At 40.8% G+C, this 14,620-nt stretch overlaps 1 protein-coding gene across 1 annotated transcript in view; it reads right to left on the bottom strand.

The window, feature by feature from the left end:
* The window catches only part of LOC119739992 (BTB/POZ domain-containing protein KCTD9-like), a gene marked incomplete at its 5' end in the record, with an annotated part of 63,918 nt that overhangs the window by 24,489 nt on the left and 24,809 nt on the right, over positions 1-14,620 (bottom strand). Inside the window, one exon of the mRNA XM_038215173.1 lies at positions 14,426-14,559. Within this exon, the coding sequence (XP_038071101.1) occupies positions 14,426-14,559 (134 nt within the window). The remainder of the gene's footprint in view (positions 1-14,425; positions 14,560-14,620) is intronic.

Here is a 14,620-nt window from a genome sequence, read left to right as displayed (position 1 = left end):
TTTTTAAATTTAAATCTCAAAGGGTATAGGTCACTCGCAAATGGCTTATTATGCAGAATATTGTCATGTACCATCCTCCCCATACAGTACTGCAATAATCTAATGATGGCATAACTAAGCTCCCAAATAGAGAGTGCAGGCTACTTTGCGGAACATAGTCGCAGATAGCATACCTAGTTTGGAGGATTTTTTTTTTTTTCACGTATTCAACATGTGGGCCCCAACTTAAAGTTCAACTGGCAGAACTACTCATTCATGTCAAGTCATCAGCATACATAAACAAATTAAACTCTTTTGGGATGCAAAGCGGTTGGTCACTTGTATAAATAATCAAGAGCAGAGAACCTAGAATTGATCCCTGTGGTACACCGGTGCTAAGTGGTAGGGTCTTAGATATGTTGCCGTCAATATTCACAGACTGACTACGTTCACTGAGATATAACTTATATCAGTTGATAACAGAGGTTGACATATTAACCCTTTCAAGTTTATCTAGGAGAGTTGCATGATTCACAGAGTCAAATGCTTTACTTAAATCTATAAAGACAGTGCATGTTACTTCCCCATGCTTCATAGCCTGAAAACATGTGTTTGTTAAATCATGTGAGGGCCCTGTCACACTTCTGCGTATCCTAATTCCTTATGAGTTGCGCATTGACATTTTTTTTATACGCAGTCGTACGCACAATACGCACCTCATATGCATCTCTATCGTTTTGTGTAGGTTTAATGTACGCAGATATACGCATGCTACAGCCCAGTACGCAGGATAGTTTTGGGCATGCACAAAACTACGCTGCGTACGCTGTTACGCAGGTCATAAGTTATAAATACGCAGGCGCATCGGTCCCGCATCGGTCGAGTGCGTTACGAGTACGCTATGTGTTTGTGACGCACCCCGTCAGCATATGAGCCGCCTGTATTGGACATATACATAGCGTACTTGCAGCGCAGATGCAACGCACGCTGAATGGCGAGCGGCGGAAATACGGCGGGAATACGCTCAGAAGTGCGTCAAGCATGCGGTCGGCATAAGTCGGGTGCGTCCGGAATACGCTCGGCATGCGCACTGCAAACTGACCTATTCGCAGCCCGAAAAATAATGTTGTGCACTGCATACGCAACTCATACGCATCTCATACGCAATGGATGCGCTGAATTCATTACTTGTACGCTAGATGTGCGTCGCACATAAGTCAAAGTGATCAAAAATTTCGACGTTAATTGAGCGTACGGCTGCGTATTGAAATTTTTTGATAAGGAACTCATAAGGAATTAGGATACGCAAAGGTGTGACAGGGGCTTAAGGTAGTTTTAGTTGAGTGTGAGGGCCTAAACCCTGAATGACAACAAGAAATCAGATTACTTTCAATATAAAATGCTGAGTGTATCCATCTATCTAGAATCTTAGAGATAATCAGCAGTATTGAAATAGGCTGAGATTTAGTTGTATTGCACTTGTCTCTACCCTTGTGGATTTCTCCACAAGGGAAGAGAAATTGTAGAAAAATTGTACTTCGGCTCAAGTAGGTCTACTTGATGAATGATAACGTTTTAAACATAATTAGGAACTTGACCAGTGGAGACACTGATAGTTTTGACAGGGACCTGGTGTGTTAAAAAATCCGGCCCTGGACCTACAGTCTAGACCATTTTTTGTATGCTTCAATTGTCATATTGCATATATGGGATAAGCCAGCAGTAGTAGGCTATCCCTACAAACAGGACTGTAAATAGCTCTCTGTTAAAATAAGTCTGGCTAGAGTAATAAGACCAATGTTAAAAGAGAGCTATTTACAGCCATATAGCCTGGGCTAATATTAGGCCTAGGCATACTAACGACATTACAAAATGTGAACGTACCTGGTGTGTTGATCAAATAGGGATAAATGTCTGGGTGTTTCAAGTCTGGCAGTTCTTTTGAAGTTTTCCTTCACATTCAATTGCTGACTTCAAGTCTGCTAAACGATGATGTTTTGTCAAAATATCTAGTTTTAGCCACAGGGCTGAGGGTGTTTATTTAGGTAATCTGACTGCAGACACTTGGCCATGATATTTACATTATAAAAACGTGTACATGTATGTACGTGTGTGCATTCGTGCAGCACCGGATGCTTCATGGGAATTATTACGGGAAATAAGAAAAAAAAAGGTGGCAATCGGCATATCACCATAGAGAAAACCGCAACAGCCAATTAGCCTGCACAAAAGCAATGAGATCATCTACACGGCGGGGTCAGCATTTGCATGGCAATAACGTCATGTGCACAAGATCCATATGAAATCAGGTGATGACAACACATTTCTATCTATAAACAAAGTATCAATGCAATCAGACTTTAATTTCTCTAGATATACACGGTGTCCTGAAAATAATGGTACATGAAAACCCCGCCATTTTTGCCAATTTACAACCGGAATATTACTGCAAATGTTTACACAATCTTCAAGGTTACAGATTTAGCTTGAGAATACCGTTTGTTTAATTAAGATTGCTTTTGTAAATCCAGAGGTATGTTTGAATAACTGCAAAGCCAAAAAAAACATTCCGTGCCACTTTTAGGAAGCGAGTGCTTCAAAGATCAGACAATGCCAGTATGGCTCTAATGCCAGTATGGCTCTAATTTTGATAATATTATCCCTATGGGTGTAAGACAAACATTCCATTCACATGACAACATAGGGTTTTGTTCTTAAGTTGAAAGAATTTAATAGTACAGACAGATTCACTTCTTTAAAACTTAAATATATATTGCACACTCTGCATAAAAATGTTAAAATCACTAACAGTAAAGTGATTTGGTTTTAGACTAGGACTATATTGATTTTAACCCATTCACAGAAAGTGGCACAAAATGGGTTTCTTGGCTTTGCCCTTATTCAAACATATCTTTGGATTTACAAAAGCAATTTCAATGAAACAAACGGTATATTCTCAAGCTAAATCTATTACCTTGAAGATGGTGTAAACATCCACAGAAAATTTTGGTTGTATATTAGCAAAAATGGAGGGGTTTACATGTACCATCTTTTTTTTCAGGACGCCCTGTATAGGACTTTGTAAAAAATGCACAGGTGTGATGATACCACATGGCCCATGTTGACATCATGGATGATGCCACTTGTCAGTGCACACATTTACAAAGTGATCTTGTACTGTGTCAAGTTTGGAGTTGATCTGAACAAAAACAGTGTCAAAGTTTTGTGAGTAGAATGAAACAATGAAGAATTGAAAAAAAAAAAAAACACAAAAAAATTCAACCGATGTTATCATGATGTCACTTTGGATTTTCCATATTAACATTATCTAGCTTCTCACGAAGTTTAATGTTGATAGGGACCTTCCCTTATAATTTTGTTTTAAAAATCGCATTTTTGATGATGTCATCATGACGTCACACACATAAATTTCACATTCTTGAGCAAACCTAACAAACCTATTATCAACATAATTTTAAGTTTAGCATGTTGCATTCATGAAATACGGCAATGAACTTCAACATTTCAACAATTCATATAAAATCATATAACAAATCCTGTTCTGTGTGCACACAAGTTTTAGCCCAATCAGTCTTGTAGTTCTGTAGATATTAAACCACTAAAAACTGCACATTTCAAATGGTGTCACATGACACATGACGATGTCATCATGACATCACTCCCTGGGACACAACTTTTCTTCAGGGACTATGTCTATGCTAACTGTGAATGATGTATGCCAAAGCCGAATGACCAAAGTGGATGGGAGAAAAAACAAGTCAGGTGTGTTTACAAACACAAATGCCCCGCAACCGTGACTGTTCCCATGACATAACACCACTCTTTTAACATCAACTTACATGAACCTTGGTCACATGGAACATTCATTGACAGCATTAGTGTCTTCTGTAGGTTTTATATGAATTAATCCCTAATCCCTATAATCTCAGAATAAATACAAGATTTCTATTGTTTTAGCCACTGTGAACTTGACCCTTGACCTTTTGGCCCCAAATTCAATAGGCTTCTTAGGATTACCAAGAACAATCCACAAACCAAATTTGAAGTTCATATGTTAAGTATTTCTCAAGTTATCGCGCTGACAAGATTTCTATTGTTTTAGCCACTGTGAACTTGACACTTGACCTTTTGGCCCAAAATACAATAGGCTTCTTAGGATTGCCAAGAACAATCCACAAACCAAATTTGAAGTTCACATGTAAAGTATTTCTCAAGTTATTGCGCTGACAAGATTTCTATTGTTTTAGCCACTGTGAACTTGACCTTAGGCCTTTTGGCCCCAAATGCAAAAGGCTTCTTAGGATTGCCAAAAACAATCCACAAACCAAATTTGAAGTTCACATGTAAAGTATTTCTCAAGTTATCGCGCTGACAAGATTTCTATTGTTTTAGCCACTGTGAACTTGACCTTTGGCCTTTTGGCCCCAAATGCGAAAGGCTTCTTAGGATTGCCAAAAACAATCCACAAACCAAATTTGAAGTTCACATGTAAAGTATTTCTCAAGTTATCGCGCTGACAAGATTTCTATTGTTTTAGCCACTGTGAACTTGACCTTTGGCCTTTTGGCCCCAAATGCGAAAGGCTTCTTAGGATTACCAAGAACAATCCACAAACCAAATTTGAAGTTCATATGTTAAGTATTTCTCAAGTTATCGCGCTGACAAGATTTGTCCGCGGGGCATAAAAATAGATCTATGTCTGTTCCATGAACAGAACACAGGGCTTTTCCGAAATATGATTTTTTGTGACTTCATGTTTATTACGTCCATGTGCGGGCAGGCAAATGACGAATTTAATACAAGAACAAATCTTCAGATGAACGCATTTCAAAAGATGATGTAAAATTACACATGATGAAGTATTCATGACTTCACCTCACTTTAAACCCATGAAACATCCTTGTCCACGTACATACCCAACAGAGTTGTACAGGGTGTCTAACAGAATTGAATCCTCCAAGCTCCCTCTTTTTCACAGCTTTAAAAAAAAACATAAACACTTACCTGACTGGAAAGAGCTTTTCATTGTTGAAAAGCTAACTGTATGGATATTTACTAGGTATTTTTGTAAAAGCTGTGAAGAAGACGATGCTTTGAGGGCTTTTTTTGACATCCTATACAGGGGCGTAGCACAGTCATTTTTATTGGGGGGTACAATTTTTTGAAAAGGGCACTTGCACATCCGTTGTGAAATGTAGACAGGTTTTTTCTCCGGACACTTGGCCTCCGTAAAATCAAAAAGCGGGGGGAGGGGGGGGGGGGGAGGGGGGGGGGGGGGGGGGAGGGGGGGGGGTGGGTGGGGGGCTGGTACTATCTGTCGATGGGGGCGCTGTTCAAAACCAACAATTATGCATACAAGGGCCAATATATGGTGCTTTTCAGGGGGATACATGTGCGAAATTCTGAAAAAGCCACCAAAAACAGCAGATGCCCCAGAAAAGGGCACCACTTCTTTTTTGAAAAGGGAACTTGTTCAGAAAAAAGGGCACTTCGTTAAAAAAAGGACACTCTTTACAAATTATTGGGAGGGGGGGGGGGGGTTAAGCCAGTAGAAAAAGGGCATTTGAAAGGAAAAAGGCAGTCTTTACAAAATATTGGGGGATGGGGTAAATCCCCCTTACACCCCCACCCTCCCTGCTGGCTATGCCTATGCTATAGTTCTTTAAATATATGCACCTTTAAAATGACATCACATGACCCATGAATGACATCATGATGATGTCACTCTTGTCTATTAAATGATAGAAGGTTAAATTTGTGTTTTTACAAAATACGGTTTTGAGTTACCAAATACTTATTGCGCTGTCGCTGTGCTGATACTGATGTGCCATTACCACACGGTGGCCTTAAAGGGACATATAGTTGTAATTTGTTCACAATGTGATGAATTGTTCATAACTAGTCATTAAATGTAACGCGTCATCATTATTTTTTGAAGTTGTGATTTTTTTCACAACAAGATGAGACTTTTTCATGACAAAGTTGTCATGTTTTTTATCACGACAAGCCATGAATTTTGTCATGACATGTCAGGATTTTTTTCACCAAGGCATGAACAGTGTTCTAATTCGTCATTAATGTTTTTTGCAACATTGTAATTTTTTTCACAACCAGTCATAAACTATATTGCATAAAAAAGAAAGCATGGAAAAGAAATCGTGGGGAAAAAAAACAGCATGAACAAATTCACAACGTCACAAAATTCATGCCCAGTCGTGCACAAATTAACAACACTGCAAACAAAATTCACAAAAGTTCACAAGTATTCATGATAGTCAGGTGGCAAATTGTCGGAATCTTGACCGACTGGTCCAAAGCACCAAACCTGGCAGATAGATTCTTATATATGGCCCTGTAGAAGATATTTGGAAGGGGTGACACCTGAAATTATTTTGGGAAGGGTGCCTAATTTGCATAAATCCTTAACGCCTGCCATGTAATACATTTATTCCCACAATTGGGTATATTTCCATTTTTATTATTATTTGAAAAGCATAGTTTGGGAATTCTACTTACATATCCACATGTTTTCTAAAGCATATCAGAGACTGGATGATTACGAGGATATAATAAAGATCCAAAAAGGCTGCCATTATACCCTATTCCAAACCATAAGCTACAAATTCACAAAGTTACTTACACAGTTACCCTAACAAAAATAAAGGGAAATCATGTGAAAAACGAAAACATCTTGATATTTAGCCTAAAAAACAAAAAACAACAACAACTAAAATGGGGATAAATGAGGTGTCCACAAATTGGGCTAAAAATTCGGCGAAGGGTTGCCTAACATGGGGGACCTGAACAAGTTCAAGGAAATCCCCCAAAATAAGAGATTCTTGTTGTTTACATTTATTATGTATACGTGGAAACGTTTTCTTACCAATAATTTTGGGAATTTCCTTGAACTTGTTCAAAGCTCCCACATTAGGCAACCGGCCCTTCACCTACTCTTTAGCCCAGTTTACGGACACTTTGTTTTTTTCCCGGTGTTTGCTTTCTTGGGTAATTATCACAAAGTTATCATTGTTCACATGATTCTACCTCATCTTTACCTGCATTTCAACTCACATGAGATTGTATTTAGTTGCTAAAGGTATGCCGCAATTGAAAGAAAAGAATGCAATTCCTGCCAGCGTGCCCCTATAAAAGGCCCAACCACAGGCACGCTCACCAGTGTATTGTTAGTGGCTAATGCATGTACATCAGTGCGTTTTCTCGCAGTGCTCTAGCCAGTCACATTGGAAGTTAGATCAAGAGCGTGGCCAAGAGTAATGGCAGATGAAGCCATATTACATATTAACCCCTCGGAAGACGAGGGACTCATGGATCAACTGGATGATGAGTTGTCGTTTCTCATGCAGCTACCAATGGCGGAAACTGCATGCTCATCCTTTAACCAATGCCGCCAGCGCCAGCAGTTAAAGCCAAGAAGCAAACTGCTATCAAAGGTATAGTCAGTCATGGTGTCTAAACATATATTTTCAGGGTCAAAGAACGCAACTTAACCATTTGGGTTAGTGCTAAATGGTTAATTTGTCCAGATACATTGTGGTGGCCATCTTGGATTTTAAAGATAGCTGCCATTGAAAACCTATATCTACCAATATCTGTTCTTCTAAGCCACTTAGGATTAAAATTTTGGTGTCCAAACATACATTTTCAGGGTCAAGGAATGCGACTATACCATTTATGACAGTGTCAAATGTTTAGCTTGTACATGATTGTGGCCATCTTCAATTTTAAAGATGGCCGCCAGATAATTATTGCATTTACTGATTTCTCAGCTACTACACCTTATCAAATAATAGTCTAGGTGTCAAAACATACCTTTTCAGGGTCAGGAAATACAACTCTTTTATTCAGAAGAGACCAAGATGATTTTAGTTATACACACAAAACAGTCAAACTGAAGATAAAATCTCTAACAGAATACAGTTGTTATATACTGCAGTCACCAAAAATACCGTATAAAGTATAAGTAAAACAACATTATGTGAGAATAAATGTCATCACTCACAAAACTTTACAGTTTAAAAGAGCTCACCCTAATTCTCACAGCTGCAACCGCAGAGTTTATTGCACTAAGCAAGGTGCTGCATGCACGTCTTGCACCGCATACACTTTGATTCTTGAAGCCACATTAACTAGTTCACTGCAGGCTTTGGAAGCCACATGGTCCAGACAGGAACCCATTACTGTTTTTGTTCATGTTCGAGTGCCTGATCCTCAACAGGCTTTCCCAGTTGCTGAATCATCCCTTATCCCTCAGCAACCTGGATTGCGACATTGCAAGTCAACAAACAAGCCAACTCTTAATCTGGCACAGCAAGCTGAGGATGAGTTTCAAAACGACAAATAAGTGGAGCTATTTTTGTGGATCTTTTGGTCACATGTAATGTAAACCACTGCCGCCTCCTATGAAAAGTCTTGGAGTTGACCCAATACCTCGCATTTACAGATCATATTGGAGCCCTTCACAAAGACAGATGTTTCTTTGTTGTTCAGAACAAAACAAAAATGCTGTCGACAGCAAAAAATTGGCCTACATCAAGGCAATGTGCTAGCTCCGTTGCTATATAATGTCTACACGAAACAAATCACAATTTAATAGACTAGGACACTGAGCGTTTCATCTAGACACAGACGACCTTTGTGTTACATCTCAAAAGATTCCGTTTGAATGCATAGAAGCAAAACTTACCTCAACACTTAGCCGTCTCTATAATATGAGCGAAACCACCTCCTTGCCAATCTCGCTCGTTCCATCTCAGGAATGTTAACCGCGAACCAACTGACCCCTTAACATCAAATGGTCCGGAACACCATTGGCCCCTTGTAGCCATCCTGTCTACCTTAGGGTGACCCTCCATCGCATCCTGTCATTCAAGTTATCCAAATTTAGTTCCCCAAAACAATATCATAAAGAAATGGAACAACCTCTGAAAAGGAGCCAAACCACACACCCTAAGATGAACCGTTTTGGCTCCGTGCCATTCTTCAGCAGAGTATGCGTGCCCCGTCTGGGAGAGATCAGCCCATACCATGAAACCTGACCCAGCCTTAAACAACATGCAGATTGATCACTGGATGCTTGAAACCCACCAACACAAGCAATTTGCACCTCCTTGCTGGCATTTCCTCTTCGGATTGCCTAAGTTGCCAGCCGAGCTAAGATGTCCAAATATTGATAAATGATGAGTGTCGCTTCCTCCAGGGACGACAAGCTTTGGCACAAAGAAAAGCAAGTCAAGAAAAGCTTCCTCAGCCATGTCCACACCTTCACAACATCCATGGAAGTGGCAAGACTCCAACATTGGAAGCAACGACTGGTAGCAAACGCCCACAGATTGGCATGGTTATACTATAACAACGACGGAAAACCTCCCATCAGGTGCTACATCAACATGGGTTCAATGGAAAACTATCAGCCGCTTGAGAACCAGGACTAGCCGATCACAGACCCGCCTTAATCAAATGGAGCTACAAAAGTGGTTCAGTTGCATGTAGTTGTGGAGAGGCAGAGTTGTATCACATCCTGTTGTGCCAGAGATTTCTACCTGCCTAGATTCAAAGATGGCATTGACGCAGTAAACAGGACGGTATTGGGCTGATACCAGCTAATTTTGGGTTTGTTATAGTTCAATACAGTTTAAACGTTACAAGACAAGAAGCGGGCTAATGCTGACTCGATTGCTCCAAAAAGATTCCGTGTTGACGGTCACCACAGAGTCGGCATTGGTCCAGTACTCGCCCTATTAAGTGGCAAACGGTAATGGTAACACCGTTTAGAGCCTGCATTGGACCAGTGCTGGTCTTTTTAAGGCAAACAACAGCAAGACGGCACACAGCCTGAACCGGGTTATTGCAGGTCGTCTTACAATAAACCATGATGAAAAGACGGTAAAAGGCCTGAATCGGGCCAGTGTTGGTCCCTATATTGGAAACCATAATGGCAAGACGGCACACAACCTGAATGGGACCGGTGCCGGCCCTTTCAAGCCAAACCATAATGGCAAAAAGGTATATAGCCTGAATCGGGCCAGTGTTGGTCCTTTTACGGCAAAGCATACTCACAGGGTTTCTCAAAGCAGCATAACGGCGGCCACCGGAGGGCGCCATATTACCCAAGAGGTTGAGGCTACAAGAAACCAGTGATCTAGTGACACCACAACAGTTGGTTAGTAAGTTACATCACCTGTTGCTGGATATTGCAACAGTTTATCCCTGCTTGGGAAAACGTAATGGGTATTAGATACAGTTGCACATTGCCATATTGAATTTGATTGTACCCCGGTCCAGGCAATTGAACCAAAGCCTATTCAATACTCTGACTCAGAGGCACAACTGATGACAAAGAAATTCAAAAATTACAAGGAATAGGAGCAATTATCAGTGTCATCCACTTTCACAGACAATTTCTGTCCAACATTGTTTACGACTAAAGCGTAGATCTGGACACAAGGAATATGAACATAACAACGCATATTGAAGAGACAGGGTACCACGCATAAGTTAAAATACGGCACTTGAACACAAAAGATTCTGGAAATATCACCCAAAGAAAAGTCACAATATCGGAGCATTTTAACTGTTTATTTCGTTAAAAAGGTATTTATTTATGTTTGCAATTTTGCAGAGAGAAAGAAACGATTCACAAAAAAAAGTTAACACCGGTGATAAGTTACAATCTTACTTATTAAGTCCCAGGCTTCCAAAACATTTGTTTGTGTTAGTGGTGGCTATTTTTCAAACAACTACTGCAGCTCAAACTGATTTCCATCCACAGTGACACTTTATTAATAATAATAATAATGGATATTTATAAAGTGCACGTATCCACCAGGACTGGTGCTCAAGGCGCTACATCATTATTACCCCTGCTCACTGGGCACATGAAACATTCCAAATACCATCTCAGCTCCCTGGGGAGTATACAGCTCGATGCAGTCTGTTAGGCGCAAGGAAGCTAATTCAATCACAATAACCAACTCTGCCCTCACAGGTACCCATTTACTCCTGGGTGGAGAGAAGCAATGAGTGACACAGTGCCTTGCTCAATGGTACACGCACCATGACCCCCCCAGGACTCGAACCCACAACCTGCAGCTTTACCTGCAGACCGCGAATCAGTGCCCTTAACCCTGAGGCCACAGCAATCCACCGGTTATTACAAGTTCTTTCAACCATTGTACCTCCATGTTCCAACCATACACTTAAAGGGAAGATACAACATTTGCAAACATCAAATAATCACGAAATACCTCACTAGATTGTTAGGGAATGACAGGAACTAGCATACAAGAACATGATTGGTTTTCATGGTTTTTCCTGCATATACAAACTAGAACGGCGAAGCCACCATGAATCGCTGTCAAAGGCAGGAAGGGAGGCTGAAGGTGGGGTTGGGATGGGCATGATGGAAGGGGATCAGGATTCTCGTTGATGTTCCAGGGTGTAGGGGTCAGTTTTTAAATGTCAACATAAAAAGTCAACAGATGACCTAATAAGTACATGTGTACATGTATATAGGTTAGCCATCACTGTATTATGGGGAAGCTTTCCATTGTTAGGGTAATTAGGACCCAGTTGTGGAGCCTTTTTGCAGCCCCCCCCCCCCCCCCCCAGTGTCTTCAGGTCCCCATACTTGTATTACCATGGGAAAACTCTTGTGTAGTCGCCACAAATGCGCAACAAGAATGGGTATACATGTACATGAAGACACAGCACCATCACCACCTCCCCCAAACCTTACCCCATCCCCGCCCCGCCCCACCACCACCTACCCACACCATCCCATCTCCCCTACCCATCCCCACCCTATCACCTACACATCCCAACCCCACCCAAACTCCAATCCCTATCTCATTCCCCCTCCCCTGACCCGTACCCTCCCCTACCCCAACTCCCTACACCCACCTACCCTATCTTCTCCCATCTGTCCTTACCCACCTTACACATCCCCACCCTAACCCCTACTTGAATCCCAATATCCCGCCCACCCCATTCCCCCAACCCATACATCCCCACCCGACCCCATGCAACCCCTACTCCAATCCCTATATACTGCCCCCTCCCCCTTATCCAACTTCTACACCCACCTACCCATCCCTATCCACCCCTACACATCCCCAACCCAACCCCTACTCAAATCCCTATATCCTTCCCACTCCCTGACCCCCTCCTAACCCAACCCCTACACCCATGCCCATCCTCCCCCTACCTGTCTCTCCCTACCTGTCCCCATCCCACCCCTACAAATCCCCATCCCACCCAATACAGCACCCACCCCACCCCCACCCCCACTCTCCCCTACCCCATCCCTACTCCAACCCCATAAACTAAAAGATCAAACCAGACGCTCATGCACATCCCCAAAATGCATAGTGTACATGTTATACCGGTATACATACATGTATATGTTATACAAGTGTACATGTATATGTAACAATTAAAAACTTCAACATTTCCTTGAATTAAATTTCCTCAATAAAATCATAAAATTTACTGCAATGATATGAACCTAATTGAAGTTATAGAGATGATACATGAAAACTGTATTTAATTTTGTCCCCAAGTTAGCTAGAACCAAAAACTTCAACATTTTTATCTGAACGTGGACGGCCGGACTCACTGACGGACGGACGGACACTCCATATGGCCTGACGGACAGTCGGACAGAAATTGGTATTACATAGGCTCGCATCTGCTTCACAGCTCGCCAAAAATTATAACTTAGAAAATTTAAGAGTGCCCATCTCCCATTTAACATTTTTGCTGACATCATTAACTAACATTTGGAGAAAAAAAATCACGAAATTTAAAGCATATTGATTTTTGTAATTCAAGGTCAAAGGTCATTTTGTCATGCATTTACTGTGCGCTTCATGCTACATTTTGGTTTTATTTTATGAAATGAAGGCCATTCAAAGAGCTTTAATATGATGTACAACAAAATTTCAGTTCTAGAGGTTCTCATTTTGGCCAATAATCATACCAAATATCGTTTCAATCTGTGAGGGTCGGGTCCAAAATCATGTCGAATTGACATGGAATGACCCTCATGTATTATCATGTTGATTCCCGCAAAATTCAAGTTCCGGTCTCTCAACAGAATCGTCATTCTGGACTCGTGAATGCTAATTGTTTTTAATGAAACATGAACTGCTTGAATAAAATAAACCACCCAAGACCTACAGATATGAAGTTTATTGAAATATTAGTTTACATGACCATAAAAAGAAAATTCATTTGTTAGTAATTTAAAAAAATGGTTTCCTGTTACCTGATTCCGTAATCTGGAACCAGTTCCTGACATCAAACGTCAGGTACTCGGGTACCTGGTTCAGATGCACAGGCCTAAAGTAAGCTACTGTGACCACTGTGACACGACGCAATGCAATCATTTTAGTGTGAAAAAAAGTTTCTTTATCTGTCCCAGCCTCTTTGATATGGTGCATACATCCTCTTGGCATTTGTGAAAATTCTCCAGTTCTCATGTGCCTTCTCTAACATTTACAGTGAAACATCCCACAAAATTGGTCAAATCTACCGTGATTTTGAGGGCTGAATGGATGAGAAATGTTGCTGTTGCAACGGTCGGTTTTGTACGTTGTACAGCGATTGTGTAGTTATGGGTCTTTAACCTTTAGTTGCATCTGAAACTTCCTTTTCCTGTTTATTGAACTCCACCACGCTAAGTTACTGATGTTTAAAACCAAAAGTAATGTTGTAGATAGAGGGAAGCGTTCCGATGTTTTTAGTGCAAGTTTGGGGTAAAACTAAAACAATGATGAAGACGACCAAATGCAACACAAGATACAGGATGGCGATCATCACGACGGACCATAAAATGCCTGAAGCCATGTTGATATGCATCGCACGTACTGAAAAATGCATAAGTAATTCACAATTTCTACCAAAAGACACTGTTCAAAATTACAACAAATGGGTCATTTGAATCAGAAGAAGAGTACAGAAATCAGATTTTATATTGATTTTATCAGAAGGGTGCAGAAATCAGATTGGAATTACAAAACACCTGAAGGACTAAAACCGAGGAGGCCCATAACTCGCTCCTTGGACTATACACAATGAGACACCATGACATGAGTTCAACATGACAGGAAATGCTTCATTGTTTGCAAAAGCATTTTCCAGGATGGTCGCGGTAGTTTTACAGCATGGGCTGTTAATGTACCGTGGCTGCACAGAAATCTTCTTCAACAACTTTTAGAGTGGTAGTTTTGCATTGCAGTCACGGTAAACTGTTTACCTGCTGTCCCCATTGGACTTCACTTTGTGACTGACTCTACATCGCAGTAGGTTAATAAAATGAAGTCCAGTGGGAACATGGCTTTTGTTAGAAATTGTATAAGACGTTCCAAAAACTATGTTGGAATTGCTAAGAGAGTGAAATACATACCTCTAGATCTGTTCCTGCAAGTATTGCTCCTCTGAGGTTAGAATTCTTCAGGTTAGCATTCTTCAAAGTTGCAACTCTAAGGTTCACCCCAGCCATCTGACTGTTTTCTAAATTAACACCTTTCATATTGACACCTATAGAAAGCCAGGGTAAATTAATTTTAGTACATTAGATTGCTAGTGTTGGCACCAGTTT

This window comes from Patiria miniata, unplaced genomic scaffold (genome assembly GCF_015706575.1).
Source record: "Patiria miniata isolate m_02_andy unplaced genomic scaffold, ASM1570657v1 HiC_scaffold_10, whole genome shotgun sequence".
In the NCBI taxonomy this organism is placed as follows: domain Eukaryota; kingdom Metazoa; phylum Echinodermata; class Asteroidea; order Valvatida; family Asterinidae; genus Patiria; species Patiria miniata.
Note: the sequence above shows the minus strand (reverse complement) of the source record. Positions and strands in the feature narration are given on the sequence as shown.